This window comes from Aspergillus tubingensis (assembly GCF_013340325.1).
Source record: "Aspergillus tubingensis WU-2223L DNA, scaffold_5, whole genome shotgun sequence".
Lineage (NCBI taxonomy): Eukaryota > Fungi > Ascomycota > Eurotiomycetes > Eurotiales > Aspergillaceae > Aspergillus > Aspergillus tubingensis.
In genome coordinates this window covers 883517-906803 of record NW_023336279.1, presented here as the reverse complement: position 1 = coordinate 906803, position 23287 = coordinate 883517, and the positions used below count along the sequence as shown (strand labels likewise).

The following is a 23287-nucleotide window of genomic DNA, read 5'->3' as shown; positions in this document are numbered from 1 at the left end:
TCTGTCCCAGATGTCGTCAGAAAGAGTCACTAAATTTAGCTTACACCCGTATTTGGTATCCTGCTTGAGAGAAAGAACATATACGGGTGACATGTTCCTCATGTACAGGGAGATAGAATATTTACTGCCCGGCACTATAAGAATCATACATACCCTCTGCCCCCGGGTACACAAGGTACAGGGCTCGCAGAAGATCCAACACCCAGTCATACATATGACAGCCGACGGCGGAAGAATACAATCGAGAAATTGATGAACCGCCATAATGCCGCTATCTACTGCACCACGAGAGCAATCCTGACAGTCATGGGCCTGCAGATATCATCTCTATATTACGACCGATCGGTGAGCACAGGCAGTGACTACCAAGTTCACCTTCCGGGCCACATAGGGTCTGGATAGTATGCCAACATCGCTTAGGGCAGGTGGTTGAAATGGTGCAACAATACGTAAGGACTGTCGGTGGTTGTTCCTCATATTCCAAAGGCTCTGGACAATTTGGATACTACTCCCGTAGTAGTAAGTCCGGGGACAGAAGGGTATATTCCTGGAATAGCAGAGCTCGTGGCATGGGTGATTCTTCGGTTCTGCACCGGCCTCTACATGTCTGTTTTGTCGCTCTCCTAAGAACTACACTGGTGAATCGTCTGCTACGCGTCTTTTTCTTGTCCTGTCTCTTCCACTACGTCTGCCGCGACGCCTCCCGCGGTGTTGTCTAACAGCTTTCCTGTTGCCTCGTCCTGCCTGGCGATCACGTTCGACGTTATCGAGTACAAGCGTTGTCCAACCATTATAAATCTCCCGGTCAGGGTTATAGTGGCTGTCGGGCCGTGAACGGCGCTGGATAGCGCTGCTGTGTCTTGGTCGCGCGATCGATACTTGGTCTAATTTAATACACAGTCCAGTCCGGAACTCGACACAACTACGCGAGGCTATACTCGTGACTCGACTTGGTCGGCTTTTACCTCGCAACCAGGTGTCCGGAACATTTGCTAAAGGGGATGTCAACCCTCATATAATTATTTCAGATAGGGACCTGTTCGAGGAAATGACAGCGAAGAATGAGACGGCCACAGAAATACCAGCTGTCATCTTTGACTAAATGTGGAACTGTGTCTTTCGGAGGATCCGGAACCTCCATTTTTGAATATAGGAGGCAAGTCAACCTCCATCGTGCTTGGATAATGGTAGACAGTGAACCGAATTGGAAAAATTTTCCCTAAGCGTGATCAGGGTGGACTCCACTTTCGTGGAGGAGATCCCACACGTGGTGCCTCCCTGCTGGCCACTGGAATAACTGGGTCCAACAGATTCCAGAATATCGATGGGATAATATAGGGTTAAGAGCCGTCAGTTCTCCGAAGAACTTGCCGGGTACGAGATGCAAGGAGAATCCTTGGCAATCTCTCGCATGCCTCGTTCCGTAGGAACGGATCACATCAAAACGACGGAAATAGGCTCTGGGTATTGCAATTGATCCCTGAGAACTACCAAAATGGTGGGTATCCTGGAAAGGATGTGACAATTGTCACTCCTTACATGGCGCAGGTAGTTTGTTATCGGCAGACCCTTTTCGCGCTCTCCAAGCGAGGCGGTCTCTCAAAGGCAGAGCTCCCGAAAGTTTCGACTACGGATTCAATGCAAGGCAAGGAGTCGAAAGTCTTTATAAATGACTGGGTGATCACTTCCGCAAATGCTTTTTCGGACATGGGATTTACCATCGACAGCAACCGTGGAAACGTTGGTATGAGCAGAATGACAGAAGTCATGCTCAATATCCTTCCTGCGCGCGTGGGATCCGACGCAAAAAGCTTGTCTCACGGCCCGCAGCGCAACCATTTGGGCGACAAGGTTATTACGGACGTTCCCTACCCCTGCGCCGTTGTTCAGTGGTACTCGAGTGAGAAAAGTGTCATTACCTGCACGTGTAAGTTCTAAGTTCCCGTTCGGCTTTCGCCCACTATACTGATATACTGTAGGTCCGACAGAAGAGGGAATTTTCAAAGCATTCAGCTTTGCAGGAAAAGAAAACTGCGTGCGTTCAGGGAGCTGGATTCTCTAAAGACGCGACATGGCTACGGACATACGCACTACCAATAGCAGTGCGATACATAAGATCGACTTCGCTGGGCCTTTGAACATATGATATGCCAAAAGAGACCGTTACGGCTGTACAGGGAGAAGACTGTGTCTTACAGATAATTATCCAGCACATTGGACAGGCTATGGGGAAGAGAGTGTCGTTCGCTCCCGGTTGATCGATGTAAATTTGGCGACTTCAAATCGTCCATGTACCCCAAAGGGTATCGCAAGGTACCCGATATCAGGGTACCTCAACGCACAAGGTATGCGTCCAATGCCCTGTCTTCATGGTGGAGCACCCGAAAGACAATTACACATGCCCAAAACTGCATATTGTGAATGTGTCCTAGATGGTGGTTCACTCTATGAGACTGGAACCCTTCTATGATCTCTGCCACTACAAGGGCCTGGAGAAATGGACTAGCGGCATGGACTGTTGTTCAAAGGACCTGGGATAACGAGTAGCATCTGGTACCATAAGACTGGAACCCTCCGACAAAGGACGAGCAGATTGTCTTTCTTTCGACATACGCGATGGCTTTGTACATAGGCCACAGGGTGGGTTTACTTACATACTATCAAAAGCACCAACAGATTGTCTGACACGATGCTGCAGAAGTGAAAGCTTGTCGTTGTAGGTACAACATGGATATCACAATAACAAGATCGTTCATATGCCGATTTGGGTTTTATACCACCCACCGCGTACCCGAAACTGAGACAAAAACTTGTTTACGAAATTGGTGATAAAAGGCAGCGATACGGAGCGGACGCAAAGTGACTATTGTGCGTCCCGAAAAAAGACATTAGAAGTTCATCTCTTGCGCCGGACGTGACCTGTAATGTCTACCCTAGCTAGCATTCGTACTGATGTGCGCGGACGTGGGCTGCTCAAATCTGCTGAGAGACTTTACGCTGAAGAGAAACAGAACAATGAAATGCCCTTTCTTTCCTGTGTCGTCGTCGTCATCAACGCATAGTGTTGATTTTCGACAGTCCTGGACAGGTGCTGGCTTTATTTGGAGACCCCAGGGAAGATGAAGAGAGCGGGGATGGAAACCAATAAGTTTGTGTTTTTCTCCCGCTGACTTCAAGATAGCCGTCACTGCCTCGTCTTTGACTGTGGACTTCCAGAACGGCAAATTGACTGATTGGAGGACTGCAGTTTGCGTCATAGTCATTGAACTTATCTTTCAGTGACTACAAGAGTTTTCCGCTCTTTCTAGCCAATCAGACAAATTCTTCGTTTCCGGAATGGCAATAATTCAAGCCTAAGCTCGAGCTCTCTATCTCAGCGTGCTCGATGCACAAGACATAGTCCTGAATCCTGTGATGATTTAAATATCTTTCTTCTACAGAAGAGAGTGGTCATGCGTTAGGGTTTAATGAATATGGGATATACATAACCTCAAGAAAGTCTGATGAAGAAAGGAGCACTACTGTCCTTGAGCTGACAACAGGGAAGAGGACGAGGGGGCAAGTTGGCCTTTATTTCGATGCTGAATGTCGTTTGACGTCTGATCTGTTGGAGATCGTTCAGGAAACGATGGTGGAGGTCTCATCGCTCTGCACAGCCAGAGTAGCATCCACATTTCCTGGCCTCATGACGCTATGACCATTGTCAGTGTGGTTATAGACAAGCTGGCGTTGTTCGACCTCTTCAACGCGGGCTTCTTTCCCAAACTCATAGTCTAACGACCTGATACACCGCTGGAAGCTGCTCTCGTCTGGTACCCAACTCGAGAAAGGATAAAAACGGTGTACCACTACAATAAAACCACGAAGATCAGACAAGACCCAAGTCCTTGCTTTCGGCGACAGCAAGTAAGGGGTTGATGGGCATGGAACTAGACCAAGAGACTCTATGCAGGTTAGCAGAACTACTAACCTACAATGCTTCAAGAACTGAATAAAGCCTATCAAAACTACATCGTGGGTATATTCCACATCCTACGGGGGATATAAGGTACCTACTGAGTTCATCGACGCTTCCGAAGCCGTCATATTAATGATAGCAATATTTCATCCGGACCTTTTGTAACACGAAACCCATAGCAAAGGCAAACCCAATGCGAAGCTAAGCCGCTATGGAAGTTCGACGGCTTATTGTCGGGCGGAGTCAACGATAGACGTTATCGTGAACGGGTAATCTGCTGTCGACAAAACTACCACATTAAGGGACGCTCTCGTTACCAAAAAAGTTCTACTTCTGGATAATGGCAACGGATTTATGTCCACATATAACCGCGCAATTAAGATAACTGATAGATCCATCACCCTGCTGAAGTACATAATCCCGACTAAAGCAGTGTGTTCATCTATGGCCCGGAGCGTTCATGAAGCTGTTCCGATGACAGTCTGGCGAGGCCGAGCACCACGGACTGTACTATACTCGCAGGGTCAGACTGATTAACTTTGCCTTTTGTGCTTGATGAATTATCCTGCTTACATCTGGAGGGAAAGATGGACTAGGTCTGATATTCCACGCATTTTATATGAAACTATGGCGAGATATAAAGTACGGCTGCTTGCATGGTTGATGTATAGAATGTAGAAAAATGAAAGTTTAGACAAATATAGTTTCGTTCTTTTTATCATTGCTGATTATAGTAGCATAATAATATAACATTGTGGCAATATCATCCAGTTAGCTGTAGTGGTACGCTGATGGAATATCACCTTGCTAGTTTGTTTCATCAGGACTGGGCCATAGATCAGGTGACTACCTGGCTACCTTGGTGGATTGGCAAATCCCCGTTTGGACCAGACAGGGGTCCAGAACTAGGAATAATCCCTGCTGTTGTATTTATTGATCAGATGACGAGAATGATGATGGTAGTGGTAGTTCCATGGTAGTACAGGAGGCCTACCAGGTTGAACGAAGGGGTTTATGTTTCAAGGAGTAACTACTGTTACGAGTTATTTTGTTTTACAGTCAACAAGGGTGGAAATCAAGTTTATTTGTTATCACATTCTGATCTTGTAGATACGTTCCTGAACTAAACTAGAACTCAAAGTAAACCAACTACACCATACAAGAGCACATGTGCGTTAGACAGGCAGCTCGATATCCAAACGCCCAATTTCGTCCTAACTGGAAACAGGAAGACAACTATACACAAGGTGCAATAGAAAGACAGTGTTCCTGTAGAAAGAAGTAGGGTTGATTATATCCTTCAGAAAGATAATTGCCATCACGCGTAACCGAAACTTTTCCACTTCGTGGTATTCGGGGCATATTAGTGTCATACTGGCTTCATATGATGCTGAAAGTGTCATGTCATGTCATGTCATGTCGTGATCATTAAAGAGTGTACGTATGGTAGTGAGATGATGAAAGGAAGGTAAGTGGTAAGAATTGTAGCGACTGGCACATTGATTGGCGGACCAAAGCAATGTATGACCGAAGACGCGCCACCCATGTAATCTTGAGGCACCTGATAACCGGGGTGGCTTGTTTATGCTCCGTCCTCTTCGCTGATGCGAATGGCACCCTCGTTACCCAGACCGTGGGACCAGAATCCGTCAACGTTGAGGGTACTAGTATAGCAGTTAGTTTGGTGCTAGACTCCAGGCCAAGTAGCAATTGATACATACATTCCAGGAGCGCCGTCGTGTGCAATAAGCAGCCAGTATCCGAGAATACCCTGCGAGAAAATATCGTAGATGGCGAAGAGGATAGTCTCGACATCAACGTTGATCTTCAGAGCCAAAGCTCCCGCAGCGAGGGCACTAGTCCATGTCAGTATACCGTTGAACGCATCTTGAGCTGAGGGAAACTTACACTGGGTACAGGAGCTTGACAAACAACATGACACCCGACAGAGTTCCGAAGAACCGCTTGGTCTGAACATCCTTGTTGCTGGCTGCCCGGCTTCCATGGACACTGATATGGTAGACCGTTGTCAGATAGCCGATTGCGCTGATAGTGAACCAGACCCATCTGCGCGAGGAATGGCCAGCATAGGTACCCAGAATACCCGAGCCCAGCATGATAAAGTCGGCCGCGATGGCGATGAGCAGGTGAGCTCCGGGCAGACCGGAGAGCAGCGACAAGCTGATGAGGCCCAAAGGCTCAGTCAAGAACCAGAGGACATAGCGGAGCCAGAGGATCTGGCGGTAGTATTCCTGCGTGGTGTTGGGGACGTGCTTGTTGTGCTCCTTGAGGATGTCGAGCTTCCAATCCATGCCTTGTCCAGTCGCCAGAGCAAGGTAGACAATAAAGGAAATGGTGCTGGCGAGAGCAACAATAACATGGAACACACGTTTATTCTAACCAGACTGAGGTTAGTTGCTTGTCTTGTAATATCATCACGATAGCTTGAGAACATACGATAGGAACCCGAGCACCTAGAACGTAGAACACGAGAGAGGAGATACCCATGAGCACGGTGACCACCCTGTGTAACTCAATATTAGCTATACTCGTCACATCTCCGTCCACAACGGTCTTACCATAGTGTCCGTTTCCCAGTGTCATGGAGCACCTGGAAGATAGGATCACTGCCGGGAACGACGGTGGGAATAGGCGCCACCGAGGAGGTGGGCGATGGCTCAGGCCAAGGGAGAGTTGGAGTCGCCTTGATGAAGGACTCGATCATGTTGATGGATTTCAACAGAACTATCGACACTGATGATGGTGTAGAGACAGTCCGATGCAAAAGGATATTGCGGGGGAAAGCAGCGTATATGAGGGGGATCGACTGGGTATTTAACGGGAACCGGGAGATCCGAGATGCAGGCTGGCCATGATCCAGTGAAGAAAAGAGGAGCAACGATTGGGATTCTTCGTTCCCCAGCGACCAGCGTCATGCTGACCTCGATGTTGTCGTCATTGAGATTCGAGAGCGACGGAGAACCAATCACGACGGATGCGACCGCGGGCTTGAGGGGGAACCGTGTAACCGGGGGGGAATTGGTGCCGTGTCCATGTTTGTCTGGAACTTGGAAAGCTGGCTGGTCAGCAGTGGTTGCATGATACGAATGCGTCTCCGCTTGAGTGAAGATGGGGAAGATGGGAAGATGGAATGGAAGATGGGAAGCTCCACTGAGACGTTGCCCTTCCTGCGGCATGACGCCATCCCTAACTCGGGCATGACTCAGCTACAAGGTACGGTTTCATCCACCTACGATGTATCCAATTTAGTGATAATGAACATATTCACCATTCGAGAACAGTATAATACTATTGTTAATACAATGTAGATGACTAACGAGAGAATACAGAGGGTACAAAGAAGACAGCTACTACTCCATAGTGACTCGTGTATAGTCCCCAGTTGAACATGGTAGTTCCTTGATCTCCAAGAAAGTCACCGAATTTTCTATCAGACGAGCTGGTTTACACAATACTTTACATCAATTGGTTTCAAGTTACGGTGTCGAATAGAAGCGATCCCGTGATATGCATAGTTAATGTCCAACAAGGTAGATCTTAGCGTGTATCATGCCTTCTTATTGCGATCTCACAGCTTCCACACAATCCCCGTTACTGCCACATCCTCATGCCACACCAACTCCCCCCTTTGATCTTGACAGTCTTCTTAAATCTGATATGCTAGTATGGTTGTTTAACTCTCCGGTCCCTTTACACACAGACATCTCCACTGTCTCCATTTGCACCTGACTTAAACCCCAGCTCCCATGATTCTCCTCGGTTTTCTTCGAGGCCACTTTTTCCTGATAGCACCATCCTGAGGGAAAGACACCGCCGTGGCTCCTGGTCCGATGACTCGGAACTCCACGCCCGACGCACGGAACCGTCCCTGCAATTCCAGTAGACGGGCATCGATGATCGGGTCTGCTTCCATCATTCGATAATTGGACCAATGACCCAGGGTACACTTTATACATCCTTGGCCGGGTGCTTGCTCTCTGACGGCGTACCGAAGATAGAGCGTCTTGAGCACAGGGACGGTCTCCGAAATGTGTACCACCAGGTTTTCGAGTTCACAGCACAAGGCCCACGAGGACTGGATCAAGCAATCATCAATATAGAGATGTTGCAGCGAGCGTGGAAGCACCTCCTGAAGAGGTATGCTAGGGTTGTAGGACCCTTTCCCGACAAATGGCAGCAAGTTACCCCACCGTATATGGACAGTTTGGAGATTAGGGAATCCGGTCAACCTCCCGAAGAAGATAGGCGTTGGGTTTTCGGCATCCTGCTCAGTCAGGTCGCTCAGAAAAGTTAAATTCAAATGATGCAACGAAGATTGAGATTGTTGTAAAGGCTGGTATAGGTGCGAGTGATTCAGGTAATCGTGCGTATGATTATCCCCCCAGTCCCCCAATTCGAGGGTAAATGACTGTAGCTTTGGGCACCTTTCCAGCAGACGAGAGAGATTAGGTAGGCCATCAGTGGATGCCAGGAGATCCAGATGGGTCAATGGGAGGACCAAGTCACTGGGCATGTCAAATTGAGTTCGATCACACGCGTTATGCACGTAAAGCTTTCGCAGCGATGGAATCCGGAGATAAGGGATCAGCCTCTTCAAGGGAATTGCGCTTTCAGTTTGCCCCAATTCCAGCAGATTTGGACCGTCGGCCAACAAGACGTGCTTTAGGTGCGTTAGAATCCCCAGTCTTGGGTTACTTGCCCAATGAATAACCCGTTCAAAGTGGACGGAACTCTTGACTAGCATATTATGCTCCAGGATACAATACTGATCCCACTCTCCGGGTAATTCAATGACGAATCTCTCAAGATTCTTGACTTGCACCATGAGCAAGGCCAGCCAGGCATCTTCATATCGTTGGGCTTTAATCCAAATCTCGCGTTCTAGATCATCTTTGAGGTCTTGGCGCCACGCTCGGAATCTGCGGCGATATTTGCGCTTAGCATCTCCGAAGGGCAGCATAAATGGGAGGAATTTTTCTTCCCCAGGTGGCTTCAGCGGAGGTCGATGTTTCCACTTTTCCTCGCCCCGGCTAGGAAAAAGCTCCAGGGAGTGGATCAAGGGAGCGAGGGTTGGATTCTCAAGCAGAGCTATTGTAAACCGACGCACAGGGAGATACTCGCTCCAACGGAAGTCACCATATTTGGCGTCAATATAATCGTTCAGGGGAAGCACGACATGTTGATATAGGTGGGGAACAAACAGGGAGTACCAATCCTTGCAAACCAGCACCAGTTGCGCATAATCCTGCCTCGTGAGAAGGGGAACAATTTGGAGAATAAGCTCCCCAGGCAGGTCGTCGAGTCCCATCCTCGATGTGCGATGTGACCTTTGATACAAAGCTGATAAGTGTGTAGCCTGGGAAGATGATTTGACCACCTCGACCGGCGCTAGTCAAGGTTCTATCACCCAGCAAAACCCCTACATACACATAGACTAACTATACAGCAAACAGACTAGCGTCCCTTATCCGATATTACATTTTCACTAGACAAAGATCGGATGTTACTTGGTACGCTGGAATGGTCATCGCATGGCGCCATCCAGGCAATGAGATAGGCAGATAGTAGTATCTTGGCTGCGCTAAATTTGCTATCTGGTCTACTCATTACCTCAAGGGCAGGCCATGTATTAAAGTCAGTGTCTCCTGGTGATAAGGAATAGCTCTCGCGCGGCAATATCTGGGGCCTAACAACTGGGTCATCTCCTCATGACTTCGGCGAGTTGTATCATTGATTTCGGTTGGCCCAATATATAATCTAAGGGTCTTGATCCGGCATTGCTCAGGCCACGCACTTTTATGTTTACACCACGCCCCAAGCTGTTCCGTGCCGCCAAGCGAACAGACAGTCGCTTGATCGATTTTCGCAGGGATCCTACCATGTACTACAGATGCCGCTAATGCTGGCGAGCCAGGGAAACCTAACCCAGATCTATGCTATTTGTTACTATTATAATATACATGCAGCACGAGCTTGTACGATTCAAATGCTAACAAGGAACTGACCACTCAGCTCGATGCATCCAACTCCTGCACCACCTCCTCGCACCGCCCACACACCGTCTCTTCCGCCGCCTCTGTCTCGGGCACCACATACCGCCAGCAGCGCGGACACTTGCTCGCCTGCGGGGTATACACATATACCGTGCCTGTCCCCCCGCTCGGCAGCTCGTACACCTCATTATACTGCCACTCCGCATTGCGGATGTCTTCCGGGATCGGCTCCTCGTGCGCCCCGAGACTGACCGACGAGACAACAAACACATCAGGCAGTTCGGACTGGAGGCGCGCGAAGACTGCATCGCTTGTAGCGTCCTTGGGAAGAACAATGTGGACGAACGATTGCAGGGAAGAGCCCATCTGCTTCTGGCCACGGGCCTTTTCTTGGATCGCCTTGACGACCGAGTTCACGGCCACGATGTCCTGGTAGTCTGCTTCCAGAGCCTGGTTCTGCCATTCGGAGGCGGGCGCGGAAACAATCCGTTTGAGCGGATGCTCGCAGTGGGCTTTGATGGCCTCGGGCGTGTGCTCCCAGGTCTCTTCTACCAACAACGGAGTGATCGGGGCAAGCACCTCTTGGAGGTGGTGATAGATGTGGAACAAGGTCGTCTGGGCAGCCCGTCTGCTGGTGCTGTTCTCCGCGTAGGTGTAAAGACGGTCCTTGATGGCTTCCATGTAGAATGCAGAAAACTCAAGATTGGCCCAGCGGTTGATGGCATTCACGGCCTTGTAGAATTCAAAGTTCTCGCAGGCCTTCTGGCAGGCCAGGACTGTGTCGGAGAGATGTTTCAACGCGATACGATCCACCTGCTGCAGCTGGTCATAAGGGAGACGATCCTCCGGACGGAAGTCGGACAAGGCACCCAACAACAACTTGAACGTCACACGGTACTTGTGCAGACTGGTATTAACCGTCTGGAGAACTTGCTTGCCAATCACAACATCCCGCGTGTAGTCGCTGCTTGCAACCCACATCCGCAGAGCATCCGGGCCAAGCGCGTCGTAGACAGGTGCCTGGTTCTCAGCCTGCTTCTTCCCCTTGCCTTTCCTGGGCTTTAGGGGCGGCAAGAGCGTTCCATCCATGATTGACTCCGGCTGGATAACGTTACCGATTGACTTGCTCATCTTGCGTCCCTCCTCATCCAGGGTGAATCCATGAGTGACGAGGTTCTTAAACGGCGCGCGAGGGGAAGCGGTCTGTCCGGAAGCGAGCTGGTGGGCAATGAAGGTGAGAAGGCCGGACTGGAACCATCCACGGTGTTGGTCGGTGCCCTCTAGGTAGACGTCTGCGGGGTATCCGCCGTCACGGTAGGGCAGGTCGATCTCGGTCCAGCTGGTGCCGCTGTCGAACCACACGTCCATGGTGTCGGTTCCGCGTCTGTAGCCGGGTCCAGAGGCATCTCGGAGAGTTGGTGGGATCCAAGCTTCGTCGTTGGCATCGTCTGTCCACCATGCGTCAATGCCACGCTCTTCGATGACGTTCATGATGTGGGACACGCTATCCTTGGTGAGCAGGGCATCGCCGGTGCCGCGGTGGTAGAGCGCCGGGATAGGGACACCCCAGGCGCGTTGACGCGAGATACACCATTCGCTGCGGTTCTTGACGAAGTTCTCCAGTCGCTGTCTTCCGGCGTTAGGCACGAAGTTGACGTCTTCCAGCGCGGTCATGGCGCTGCCACGGATGTCCGCTACGTCGGCGAACCATTGCTCTGTGGCGCGAATGATGATGGGAAGCTTGGACCGCCAGTCGTAGGGATACTTGTGCTCGTACCGGTGCTTGGTGATGAGCAGGCCTTGAGATTCGACGTATTCGAGAACAGCGGCATTTCCGTCACCCAGAACGCTCTTTCCACTGAGCCTCGTTGGATCACTGGGCATGGCCTTGTCGGTGAATTTGCCGTTGTCGTCCACGGGAGCAAATGCGGGGATACCTCGGGATAAGCAGGCTTCGTAGTCCTCCATACCGTGGCCTGGGGCGCAATGAACAAGACCGGACCCAGAGTCGGCGGTGACAAAGTCCGCGGCGATGATGGGTTGCGGCTCCGCATCGGGTCCCTTGAACAGAGATCGGTAGGTAGTTTGGTCAGCGAGCTTCGATCCAGGGATAGCCGGTACAATGACCGACAGATCCTCCTTCAGGATGCCCTCGAGATATTCCAGTCGAGACTGTGCGATGAGAAGATAGCCCTGTGTATCCGAGTCGACGATGGTGTATTCCAAAGACGGGTGAACCGAGATAGCCGCGTTTGCCGGGAGTGTCCAGGGAGTCGTAGTCCAAATAACAGCGCTGATTCCCTTATCCTTGAGCAGGGGGTCCTGTGCCAGATGCTCCGGGATGCTAGCAAGAGGGTATTTCACCAAAGCAGCCGTTGACACATGATCTTCCTTGTATTCCAGCTCGGCCTCCGCCAGCGCCGTGCCAGTAGACGGCGACCAGTAAACCGGCTTGAACCTCCGATAGATCAATCCCTTATCGACCATTTCCCGAAAAACGCCAAGTTGTCTCTTTTCGAACGCCTTGTCCATAGTCTTCCAATGGTTCTCCCAATCCGCCATGACCGCGAAGCTCCGGAATCCCTTCATCTGCGCCTTGACTGTCCGATCAGCCAATTTGCGCGCAGCCTTCCGTACCAGCGCTGCGCTAACGGGCCCGTTGTGTTCCTGTCCCTGTAGTTCCTTTTGCGCTTCCAGAGCCTTCAGCTCTATCGGCAAGCCGTGACAGTCCCATCCCGGTACGTATCGTATCCGCTTTCCAAGACCGAGCTGTATACGACAAATAATGTCTTTTAGTACTTTGTTGAGGGCATGGCCAACGTGAAGTTCGCCGTTTGCGTATGGCGGTCCATCGTGTAGGACGAACGGCTGGCTGGCTGGTCGTTCACGCTGTTGCCAGGCGTAGAGGTCGTCGGTGCATCGCTGCAGGTATTTTGTCCGATCGGCCGGCGTCACGCGTGCAGGGAACGTCGATTTCGGGAGCTTGAGCGTCGACGACCAGGACCGAGCGAGCGTCCGTGGCAGGTCCGGCATACTACCGCTGTATCATATCCCACTGTTCGAGTTTGGGGGGATTGGGCGAGAGGGTGGGTGGTGACTCTGGTTGGGGAGCGGAGATTCAAATAATGTCCACCCATCTCCGATGCGGCCGCGAAAGGTGTGTATTTGTATTACGGTAAGTTACGCAGTCAACCAATAACAACCTTTATATATGGGGGGAACTGTCATTCAATACGGAAGCCAAAATTAGATACACATAGTAAACCCGAAAAGCAACCTCTCCATAAAGCAACGTTGGCTTGAATTAGTACAATATTTCTATCGATGTATGTAATCTCCATGAATTTCATGCTTGCTAGAAGACACCAACCCGAAACTCCGGCCCACCCTTGCGAGGAAACGATCAGGTTAATAGATAGTCAAGCAGCTTACTGCGCCATTCTTCATCACCTCGAACAACAGACCAGGGAATCCGAAGAGCTCCGTATTGCCTAGTCCGCCGTCATGCGCGTCGTGGCCCGCCCTCTGCCCTTTGCCTGTGCTCTCTTCCCATCCACCGAGAAATTCGACGCTGCTCTCTGGGCTGTCGCCCCACCCTCGGTTCAAAACCATGGGCCGCTGTAAAGCCCGCTCCTCCGCAGGGCTCGCATAAGATCCCCTCCAGGTTGACCTGAGACGCTCTGACACCTCTTCGTAACGAGTCTCGGAAGTAACAAAATCATCAGGCGAACTGAAAATGATCCTCCACCGGCTGCGGCGATGACGATTGAAAGGATATGAACCCGGCACATTTCCATGTAGGATGATCTTGGTCACCACTAACTGCGAATGGGGTGGGGGTGGAGTGGGGTCTCTCTGGTCAGATTCTGGGAAGGCTGGGCCGGGCGTGGTGGGATAGGAGATGAACGCATCAAAGCCATGGTGGAAGTAGTTGAAAAAGCATTCTGACGGTAGTGACGAAGGATCCGATGCGTTTGGTTGGAAGAGTTCGTCGTCTGAATCGTCAGACACACTGTTGTTTGAAGATTGATCGATGTCAGTAACATCTATTCCTCTGCCTGGAGAAGAGCCCATGTGAAGAGCATCCTCGCCACCGCTACGGCCGGCGGCTCGATGAATAGCTATTCTCCGATCATGTTTACGGTAGATGGCATCGGGTGGCCCGAACTCGGCGACTAGGTCTTGAGGAGTGGTTTCTGACAGCGAGATAAGTGCAGGTGGGCTCGATCTTCGCACCACTTCGATCTTGCCGGCACCAAGTATGAGAAACTCCTCGATCTCATCCGGAACAGACTCTCGGCTTTTACTTGCCAATGCCGGCGAGCGCGGAAATTGCGGTTGCTGTGTGAATAGCTTGTTTCGAGATTCGGGCCAAGATGAGCCCTGGAATATGGCCATAGACGTTGCTGGCAATGCTGCTGAGGAGGAAAGCAATGCTACAAAGTCACACTGATCGGACCATGCCGAATTCTGCAAAGGGAAGGAGAATGCAACACCAGGGTACGATAGCACATAGGTGCCGTATGGTGACTGAGGGCTATCTGGAGGTATATACTCTCCCGGATAAGATGGCCCAAAGAGACGGTTGTAGACATGGCGAAAGTTGGGGCCTTGCTGTGTCACGGACTGTTCCCCCGGCTTCACACCTTTCAGTACTTCTTGGTTCTTATAAACAAGTGCAATCTTGGAGAAGTCCAGCACCTCGATCAAGCGAAGTCGCTGGTCGGGTCCATCAAAGCGTAGACGAAGACCACTCGATGGAAGTTGCAAGGTTACTGGCTTGTTCAAGGGCTCTGCAGAGGAGTACGCAATATCAATAGCGGGGTATATCTGGGGATGGGCCTTGACGCGGCTTAGGACATTGTGAAGGGAGGCTCCGAGAGCTATGCGACACCGATTAGCCATGCCCAAAAGTTAATGTGGTGACTCAACATGCTTATGAATCCCAACCCTTTCCCAGGGTAAATCTGAGCCTGCGGTGAAGGTCTGGAGGAAGTCATGTTGGGTTACGGCCGATTCTCATACTGCGGCGGCCGGCTGAGGAGGCGGTGGGTGTTAGTAGTCGGTAGTATATATATATGTCAAGAGTACAGTATGCTGGATGGGCAAAGCACCATCCCGTAGCTTAGATTTACAAAAGAGCAGCACCCTAAGCTGAATCAAGCCGATGCTTTGGAACACTGAACACTGTCTGAGAAGAGTTGCGACAGTCAGGAGGAGAAGCCGTGGGGGGAAGGCGATGAACGCATAGGATCGATCATGTGAGAGGGGGGAATGACGGGGGCCGGCACGTGGGCGGTGTGGCCGGTTTGTTTACGTTTTCCGTTTTGAGAATCCCGCATCAACATCGGTAAATACTCCAACCTCGACCTCCTTATCCGACATCCCCCACAGTCGCCGCCAACTTTGTCGCCTTATGTTGATCAATTAATTTGAGATTTTGCGGCATCATTGCTCACTGCATTGAAGCGACACGATACCTGTTACACTTTATCTTATAGTCCACTATGGCCGGCCCACAACGGCCTGCCTCTGGGCTGCCAACAAGACGTACGACAACTACAGCTACACGCCCAGCAACACGTCCATCAACGCGACGAGCGGGGTCAACGGTGCCCTCTTCGACCAGAGCCAATTCTCCAGCAGTTACTGCGAAAGCGCCCCCAAGCAGCTCGCGCGCGGTGAAATCGCCGACCGATTCATCCACCACCAGTCTTATTGCCAAGCGCAAAGAAAGAGACTATGAACGTGAAATCAACGAAGACACCAGCATCCACGTTGTGGTAAGATGCCGCGGCCGCAACGACAGGGAGATCCAAGAAAAGAGCGGAGTCGTTGTGTCAACTCCTGAAGGAGTAAAAGGCAAATGCGTTGAATTATCCATGGGCCCAAATGCCTTGGCCAACAAAGCCTACACATTTGACAAGGTCTTCTCAGCAGCTGCCGATCAGGTGACTGTATATGAAGATGTTGTGTTGCCTATAGTTAACGAAATGCTTGCTGGATACAATTGCACAATCTTCGCTTATGGACAGACGGGAACCGGAAAGACCTACACAATGTCAGGCGACATGACGGATACCCTGGGCATACTATCAGACAATGCTGGTATTATTCCGCGTGTGCTCTACTCACTCTTCCATAAGCTCCAAGAAACAGAGAGCACGGTGAAGTGTTCCTTCATCGAACTATACAATGAAGAGCTTCGCGATCTGCTAGCGTACGAGGATAACTCGAAACTCAAAATCTATGAAAACGAGTCGAAGAAGGGCCATGGGAGCACGCTTGTTCAGGGTATGGAGGAAACATTCATCGACTCAGCGTCGGCTGGAATAAAGCTGCTCCAGGAGGGAAGTCACAAGCGGCAAGTAGCAGCAACAAAATGCAACGACCTGAGTTCCCGGAGTCACACTGTTTTCACTATCACCGTCCTTACGAAACGAATTACAGAGTCCGGCGACGAGCATATCAGCCACGGAAAGCTGAATTTGGTCGATTTGGCTGGTAGTGAGAATATCCAGCGCAGCGGTGCTGAGAACAAGCGTGCGACCGAAGCTGGTCTAATCAACAAGAGCTTGCTCACTTTGGGTCGTGTGATCAACGCCTTGGTCGACAAAAGCCCCCATATCCCATACCGAGAATCCAAGCTTACCCGCCTGCTGCAAGACTCTCTCGGAGGACGAACAAAGACATGCATCATTGCTACGGTCTCACCATCCCGCAGTAACCTGGAGGAAACTATTTCCACGCTGGATTATGCATTTAGAGCGAAGAATATTCGCAACAAGCCACAGATCAACTCAACGATGCCGAAGAAGACGCTCATTCGTGAATTCACAGCAGAGATTGAGAAGTTGAAGGGAGAGCTTATTGCTACGCGACACCGAAATGGCGTGTATATGAGCGTCGATTCCTGGGAAGAGATGCATATGGAAAGCGAATCACGAAGGATCGTCAATGAGGAACAGCGTGCAAAGATCGAGTCCATGGAATCGAGCTTGCGACACAAGGTTCAGGAACTTTTCACGCTCACGAGCAATTTCAACGACTTGAAGAAGGACAATGAAGAAACACGTGCTGCTCTTGCTAATACCAATGATGTACTTGAGCAGACTGAGATTGTTCTCAAGGACACCAAAGCTCAGCTCGAGGAGGAGGAAATGCTGCGTAAAGCGCATGAAGAGACAGAAGCGAAACTTCGCGATCTCGGCGCAGGTCTTCTGTCTACTTTGGATACGACGGTGGAAGATATCAGTGGCCTGCACGCCAAGATACAACGCAAGACTGACCTGGATGCCACCAACAAGCGGGCCTGGCAGGTGTCTACTGCGGAAGTGTCCAATGTCACTACGGTCATTGATTCCAAGGTTGAGGCGTTCCAGGAGCAACATTCCGAGCTTGTGGAAGCCATGTCCGAAAAGATCAACGAGTTTGTCACGCGTGAACTCGGCAATATCGAATCGAACCAATCGCAATTGCTTCAATCGGCAGGCCTCTTCGATAAGGCGGAACGTGAGGCGAATTCTCAGACCACGGGCGCCCATGATGAGATGAACGAAGTCCTTGAAGAGATTAAGGATCTACGCGAGGATGTTAAGCGTAAGGTTGGCGAAGGATTGAATGGTCTCTCAGCTGCAGCTGCTCGCATTTCCAAAGAGGTTATCGGCGAGTTCTCCGAGTTCCATGCTCAACTGCATTCTTCTTACAGTGCTCTTGGCAAGGATTTGAAGACTGTGTTCGAGGATATGGTTACGCATCTCAATGGACAAAAAGCAGAGATCAACAAGCTGCGATTGGAGCTCCAGGAGGCTAACACCAAGGCGGTCGAGGCCAACCGCAGGGCATCTTCACACTTGGCACAGACCCTTGAGGAGGAGAGTGCTAATGCTGAAGCTGAGCGTGATCTTCTGATGTCGCAGATGAAGGCTTTGATTGAGGAGTCTCGCCAGAGGCAATTTGGCCGCTTGAAGGGTAGGGTGGAGACAATGCGCACGGATCTTACATCTTCTGGAGACTTCTTGGAGCACGCCACTGCGCAGTATGACCGCCATGTTGACGAATGGGTGTTCAAGTCGGAACAATTTGCCAAGGACGTCACTGCATCGAAAGACGACATCAGGTCAAGGATGCAAAGTGACTGGGAGGTAAGATTTGCTCTCTGAATACTTGTGCCCACTTATACTAATATTGTAGGTCTTCGATCAACGCAATGCTTCTATCCAAAAGGTTACAGAGTCGGTCCACGAGGAGACGGTCCGTATTGTTGATGCTCAGGTGAATAACATGAGCAAACAAATGGAAGCACTGGACGATTTCGTCGCCAAAGCTCGCTCGCAGAATGGCCGTTACCGTGACGCCCACCTTTCAAGCCTGCAGAACATGTCGTCCAATGTCCACCAGTCATATGATTCTGTGAACACACAGTTCACGGAGCTTGGTGGCCGTCTAAGTGAGCTACAAGAGGGTGCAATTCAGCAACAACTCAACCTGCAAGAGTCGACCATGCCCCTGTCGGATGAAGTCCGCAAGCCATTGACCGATCTTCGGGAGAACATCAGGAACCGAGCCTTCGAGGAATATGTCTCCACTGGCGTGACTCCCAGGAAGCGCGCCTACGACTATCCGTCTGACCTACCGCGGACTGAAGGCCATGATTGCTTGAAAACCCGGATGAGAACGTCCAGACAGTTCACAGCACTGCCATTCAGCGGCGAAGATCAGCTTCCCACGCTCGACAGCTCTCCTGGAACTCCCCCATCCAAAGGGTTCGTTTTCAACGACACCTCGGACGAGGTAGGATCTTTACCACCCAAAACCGCGGTTACTCCTTCCAACACGGGCCTTAGGGAAGTCGATGCAAACGTCGTAAAACCGCGCGCATCTAGCGCTGGAGACCGCAAATCATCTACTGCCGGCGTAGAAACCCCTCGGATTACCATGGACCTCACCCCGGAAACCGAAGACACCGACCAACCGCCTGCGAAAAGACGTTGCTCCAATCTCACCTCGACTGATAGCAAGCTCTCGCAGAAGAAGCTGACGAGGAAGATGGCTGGGATGCTGGAGGGCCCGGAAAACGTTCCTCCTCCTTCCAGCGCTAGAAGGCTGAGAAACCAGCCCTTCAATTAGTGTCACGTGCTTGACTCTTCTTTTGATTTGCATTGTGCATGAATATTAAAATATCTCGCTTGGTGGCGGCAGGCGTTATGGGATACCCTAATACCCTGGGATTTGTCCATTTTGAAGAACGACAGGTTGTTTGATATCGTATTTTGACTGGATGTTTGGAGACGGACACTGACTGGGTGCTTGTTTTGAATGCGGGATGGGTGGTTTTCGAAAACTTTGCAATATGGTGTTTGGGAGTTTGTGTTACAACTGTTTCTGGTATAGATACCTCGTCTGCTACAACGGAGATTAGCCACAAATGGCTATGTGAATGCGTCATAATTTCCGCTTAACATTAGACCATAGGATGTAGTATGTAGCATGGTGGGTGCCTAAAAGTAGTGCATATAATGTTTGCCACACTGCATGGTTACAGTAACCAGTCCGGACATCTACACTTGCCAGCTCAACTTTCTACAGACTGCCCCTCATTCTCCCCACCACCCTCAACACGAGGCTCGGCTTCGATCGGCTCCTCAGTGTTATCCGCAGGAGCACCCTCGACATCGCCTTCCTCAGGCAATGCCGTGTCATCCTCTACTCTTTCTTCCGCATCGTCCATCTGCTCCTCCGCACCAATAACCTGTCTCAGCTCCGATAACCGTTTCGCGAACTGATCCATCATATCCTCCAACCGCTGACTACTCCTCTCTCTATCTTTATCCTTCCCCGGCATATTCATAGGCAGTCCTGCCGTGCCTTTAATTTTGAGCATGAGACTCCCGTTCGGCGGCTGTCCCCCAGACGAGTTATTATTATTCTCAAAAGTAGGCGCCGAAACCAGTTGCGTGTTCAGAACCTGCCATGCTGGGGATAAACTGTGTGCGGAGGTCACGGTGTATTTATGCGCCGATGATTGTTGTTGCTGTTGCTGTTGCTGTTGTTGTGGAAGCGGAGGTCCTGTTCCTTGGGCTTCGTGAGCGCTGGCCGCGCCGCCGTCGGTGTTTGAGACTGTCGTCTCGGGATGTGTACCATCTGGCGAGGCGTAGTCTATATCGAGGATGACGTAGTTATCGCGGACACCTGGGATAGGGTCCGGAAGGAGTGATTCCTTCCTCTGGTGGGCGTAGTCATCATCTTCGGGGTATGTGCCTTGTTCACCACCGTCTTGACGATTGTGGTCCTGTGTAGGTTTGGATTTACCCTTTCCGTTGGCTGCGAAAAGATCGGGCTCGGATTCTAGGGCGCGTAGAGCTGCCTCGGTCACGATGTCTGTGTCATCGTCGGAGAAGATGTAGTGTACTGTGGGGTGGTGGTATTCGGAGGAGTTGGCGTCTTCGATTAAGGTGAAGAAGGGTTGGAAGGTGGCGTGCGATGGTGTGGTTGTTGATGTTGTCTCGTGGGGTTTTTCATGCTCGGTAGGGGCGTGCACTTGTGGGACTGGAGCTGGTGCAGGTGCAGCTTCGTGGGAGTCGTGCTCCTCCGGAATGTCGGTGACTTGTTGGGCGGTGCCGGGCCGGTCGATGATGCTCTGGGGGCGAGATCCTGAGGTGCGGCGGACTGATTGGCGGGAGGGTGAGGAGGATAAGGGAGATGGGGAGGTGTGTTTGGGAAGAGACATGTCTGGGGGGAGGAGCTACATGGTTAGAATGGAGTGATAGAGAGGGAGGATGGGAAGTGAGAGCGTGGCAGGGCCGGTACCTGAGATAGTACTACTAACTTATCTGGGGAACTACTTTAGTCTTAGTCTGGCTACTTACTAGGAAGTTGACTTGCCGCATTCGTCGCGGATCATCTGCTGCCTTATCGATAGCGTCAGGTGACCCGATCGGCGGTAAACAGAGTTGTTGTTTATTGTGCACGGATGTTGGAGTACCTGTGCTCAAGAATATATATATAGACAAATAGTAGTATGAGAATAGCTCTATGCTAGAAGAGAAATACAGTCGCAGGGTATCATAATTTGCAAGTAGCCACCAACGCCTTCAACAGTCCACTTAGGTTGTCGAGTACTGAGGTTGCTATTCATCCTCTTCGTCGTTTTGCTTCCATTCGAATTCTGCCGCTAGATTAGCAGTCATACTTAAATGCAGGGATATGAATGACATACTCTGTCTGCACATCGGACAGAGTCCCTTGGAGGACTCTTGTTGAATCCAGGTCATGAGGCAGTGCTGGGTTGGCTAATGTTAGTGTTTCGTCTTCAGGATGAGAACATCAAGATCCACAATCGCACCATATGAAAGGAGTGACCACACTTTCCCAGCACTGTGAAAATTTCCTGGTTAATAACTATGCAGTTTGGAAAAAGGGAGTACTGTTGACATACATAGCGAGCAATCATCACCTGGGAATTTACAGGTCGGACATGTGCCATCGAACTGAACCCGACAAATACCACACACTTCATCATCGGGCATATCCCAGCGCCAAGTAGCAACGGCGTTCCACTCTTTAATGGTGACCTTCATGGCTGAGGATGACTGATTGGATTGCAATGGGGGATCTCGTTTAGTGTCGGGAGGAAGGGGAAGTTAAGGGAAGGTGGTTGGAAGGGAAGTGGACCGGGCGATAAGCGGACAGGCTTTCCCGAAATTCACATGGCCACCTCCGCATTTGCGAGGAGAAAGACGGACTGATAGCGAAGCTCTCCCGTCATTGTCCATTGATCTTGCGCTTCCCACACTATTCCTCTTCCTTTCTTTCTCCCCCTCATTCATCTTTCCGGACCTGCAGGTGGGTTAATCAGACACCACGGTCTGAGCGGAATGTAAATAATCCTTGAACAATTTCTCTCATATTTACTGCATCTGCACCCCCGCCTCGCAACATGGCGTTTGTAACTCTTCGGAATTCCATCCCTTCACCGACTCGCCTATTTCGGTCCACCATGTCCACCGCAAACCAATGTCGCCAGTTCTCTTTCAACTCATATTTGATTACCCCCAAGGAGCTTGATTCCGCCCTCAAGAAAAACCCGCGCACGAAGATCTCCACCTCCCCTCGTGTGGTACCGCTATGCGCGGCCTGGTTTATGCCGAACGACCCCGAGGGTCGCAAAGGAATTGACATCTTCCGCAAGCATCGCGTTCCGGAGGCTCGCTTCTTCGACCTAGACGGAGTTAAGGATCATGACTCGCCCTACCCGCACATGCTCCCTACCGCCGAAACGTTTGCTGAAGCAATGAGTGAGCTTGGCATTCGCCGCGACGATGAGGTGGTGGTCTACGACACTGAGGAGCTGGGCATCTTCAGCGCTCCCCGCGTCGGATGGACCCTTCGGGTCTTTGGACACCCTCGAGTCCATCTACTCAACAACTACAGGCTGTGGGTTCGCGAAGGATACCCGACGGAGACGGGTGAGCCCTCCCAGCCGGAGCGGACCAACTACCCCGTACCTACGTATGATTCAAAACTCGTGATCCCTTACCGGGAGCTCAAGGAGATCGCCAAGGAGCATAGGAAGGAGGGCGCAAAGGAAGTAGAGATCCTGGACGCACGCTCGTACGGCCGCTGGGCGGGAACCGATCCTGAGCCACGTCCGGGCCTGTCGTCAGGCCATATTCCTGGCTCCCAAAGCTTAGCTTTTCAACAGCTGCTGGACCCGGAAACCAAGACTTATCTCCCGGGGCCAGAGCTACGCAAGATCTTCGAAGGCAAGGATATTGATGAGTCCAAGTCCATCATCAGCTCTTGTGGCACCGGTGTGACAGCAACTATCATTGAGACGGCACTAGGCGAAGCGGAGTTTGGAGAGCCCAACCTACGGAGGGTATACGATGGCAGCTGGACGTAAGTTCTTTCCCGATCCCTGACTTTCTACAAAGGTTCGGTGGCTGACAACGGTGACAGTGAGTGGGCACAACGTGTCAAGCCCGAGGAGGGTCTCATCAAGAAGGCAACGTAGAGACGGGAGAAAGGACAGCTGACGTTGGTTTGAAGACGAGGAGATTGGATTGGCCTGATGATCGTCGGGTCTTGTATGACATAGCGTTTTCCCCTCCATCTCGATCCCAGCAACCGCAATTATACCATACCAGATAGAGATCGAACCATCTAGAAGTACCCGGGGAAATCCCAAATAAGATAAGCGTGTAGCGATGAGTAAAGGTGATGATAACACTGGGGCAGCCATTGAGTCACTGGGGTATGGTAGGGGCGTGTTATGAGGGGAACAATAGTGGAGGAGAATATATGATGATGACAG

At 50.9% G+C, this 23287-nt stretch overlaps 9 protein-coding genes across 9 annotated transcripts; 3 read left to right on the top strand and 6 right to left on the bottom strand.

Annotated features, from left to right (window-relative positions):
• Nucleotides 1-1495: 1495 nt before the first annotated feature.
• On the top strand, nt 1496-2062 carry AtWU_03641 (AAA domain-containing protein; the record flags this gene model as incomplete). The annotated part of the gene is made up of 3 exons (XM_035498753.1): nt 1496-1498; nt 1549-1927; nt 1980-2062. 3 exons carry the CDS (start codon nt 1496-1498, stop codon nt 2060-2062), a joined length of 465 nt encoding a protein of 154 aa, XP_035354646.1.
• A 3478-nt stretch (nt 2063-5540) lies between these two features.
• Nucleotides 5541-6683, bottom strand: AtWU_03640 (opsin family protein; the record flags this gene model as incomplete). Its single annotated transcript, XM_035498752.1, has 5 exons — nt 5541-5622; nt 5680-5814; nt 5867-6354; nt 6416-6482; nt 6538-6683. 5 exons carry the CDS (start codon nt 6681-6683, stop codon nt 5541-5543), a joined length of 918 nt encoding a protein of 305 aa, XP_035354645.1.
• A 1026-nt stretch (nt 6684-7709) lies between these two features.
• Nucleotides 7710-9287, bottom strand: AtWU_03639 (F-box protein; the record flags this gene model as incomplete). Its single annotated transcript, XM_035498751.1, has 1 exon — nt 7710-9287. One exon carries the CDS (start codon nt 9285-9287, stop codon nt 7710-7712), a length of 1578 nt encoding a protein of 525 aa, XP_035354644.1.
• Nucleotides 9288-9987: 700 nt separating this feature from the next.
• Nucleotides 9988-13005, bottom strand: AtWU_03638 (isoleucine--tRNA ligase ISM1; the record flags this gene model as incomplete). The annotated part of the gene is made up of 1 exon (XM_035498750.1): nt 9988-13005. The coding sequence occupies one exon, from the start codon at nt 13003-13005 to the stop codon at nt 9988-9990; it is 3018 nt and encodes a 1005-aa protein (XP_035354643.1).
• A 375-nt stretch (nt 13006-13380) lies between these two features.
• Nucleotides 13381-14972, bottom strand: AtWU_03637 (UPF0183 domain protein; the record flags this gene model as incomplete). The annotated part of the gene is made up of 2 exons (XM_035498749.1): nt 13381-14855; nt 14909-14972. 2 exons carry the CDS (start codon nt 14970-14972, stop codon nt 13381-13383), a joined length of 1539 nt encoding a protein of 512 aa, XP_035354642.1.
• A 507-nt stretch (nt 14973-15479) lies between these two features.
• AtWU_03636 (putative kinesin family protein (BimC)) lies at nt 15480-19101 on the top strand (the record flags this gene model as incomplete). The annotated part of the gene is made up of 2 exons (XM_035498748.1): nt 15480-18116; nt 18166-19101. 2 exons carry the CDS (start codon nt 15480-15482, stop codon nt 19099-19101), a joined length of 3573 nt encoding a protein of 1190 aa, XP_035354641.1.
• A 445-nt stretch (nt 19102-19546) lies between these two features.
• Nucleotides 19547-20701, bottom strand: AtWU_03635 (uncharacterized protein; the record flags this gene model as incomplete). The annotated part of the gene is made up of 1 exon (XM_035498747.1): nt 19547-20701. One exon carries the CDS (start codon nt 20699-20701, stop codon nt 19547-19549), a length of 1155 nt encoding a protein of 384 aa, XP_035354640.1.
• Nucleotides 20702-21101: 400 nt separating this feature from the next.
• On the bottom strand, nt 21102-21551 carry AtWU_03634 (anaphase promoting complex subunit 11; the record flags this gene model as incomplete). Its single annotated transcript, XM_035498746.1, has 4 exons — nt 21102-21139; nt 21191-21254; nt 21317-21348; nt 21410-21551. 4 exons carry the CDS (start codon nt 21549-21551, stop codon nt 21102-21104), a joined length of 276 nt encoding a protein of 91 aa, XP_035354639.1.
• Nucleotides 21552-21970: 419 nt separating this feature from the next.
• AtWU_03633 (sulfurtransferase) lies at nt 21971-22987 on the top strand (the record flags this gene model as incomplete). Its single annotated transcript, XM_035498745.1, has 2 exons — nt 21971-22872; nt 22933-22987. The coding sequence occupies 2 exons, from the start codon at nt 21971-21973 to the stop codon at nt 22985-22987; spliced, it is 957 nt and encodes a 318-aa protein (XP_035354638.1).
• Between the last annotated feature and the right edge of the window lie 300 nt (nt 22988-23287).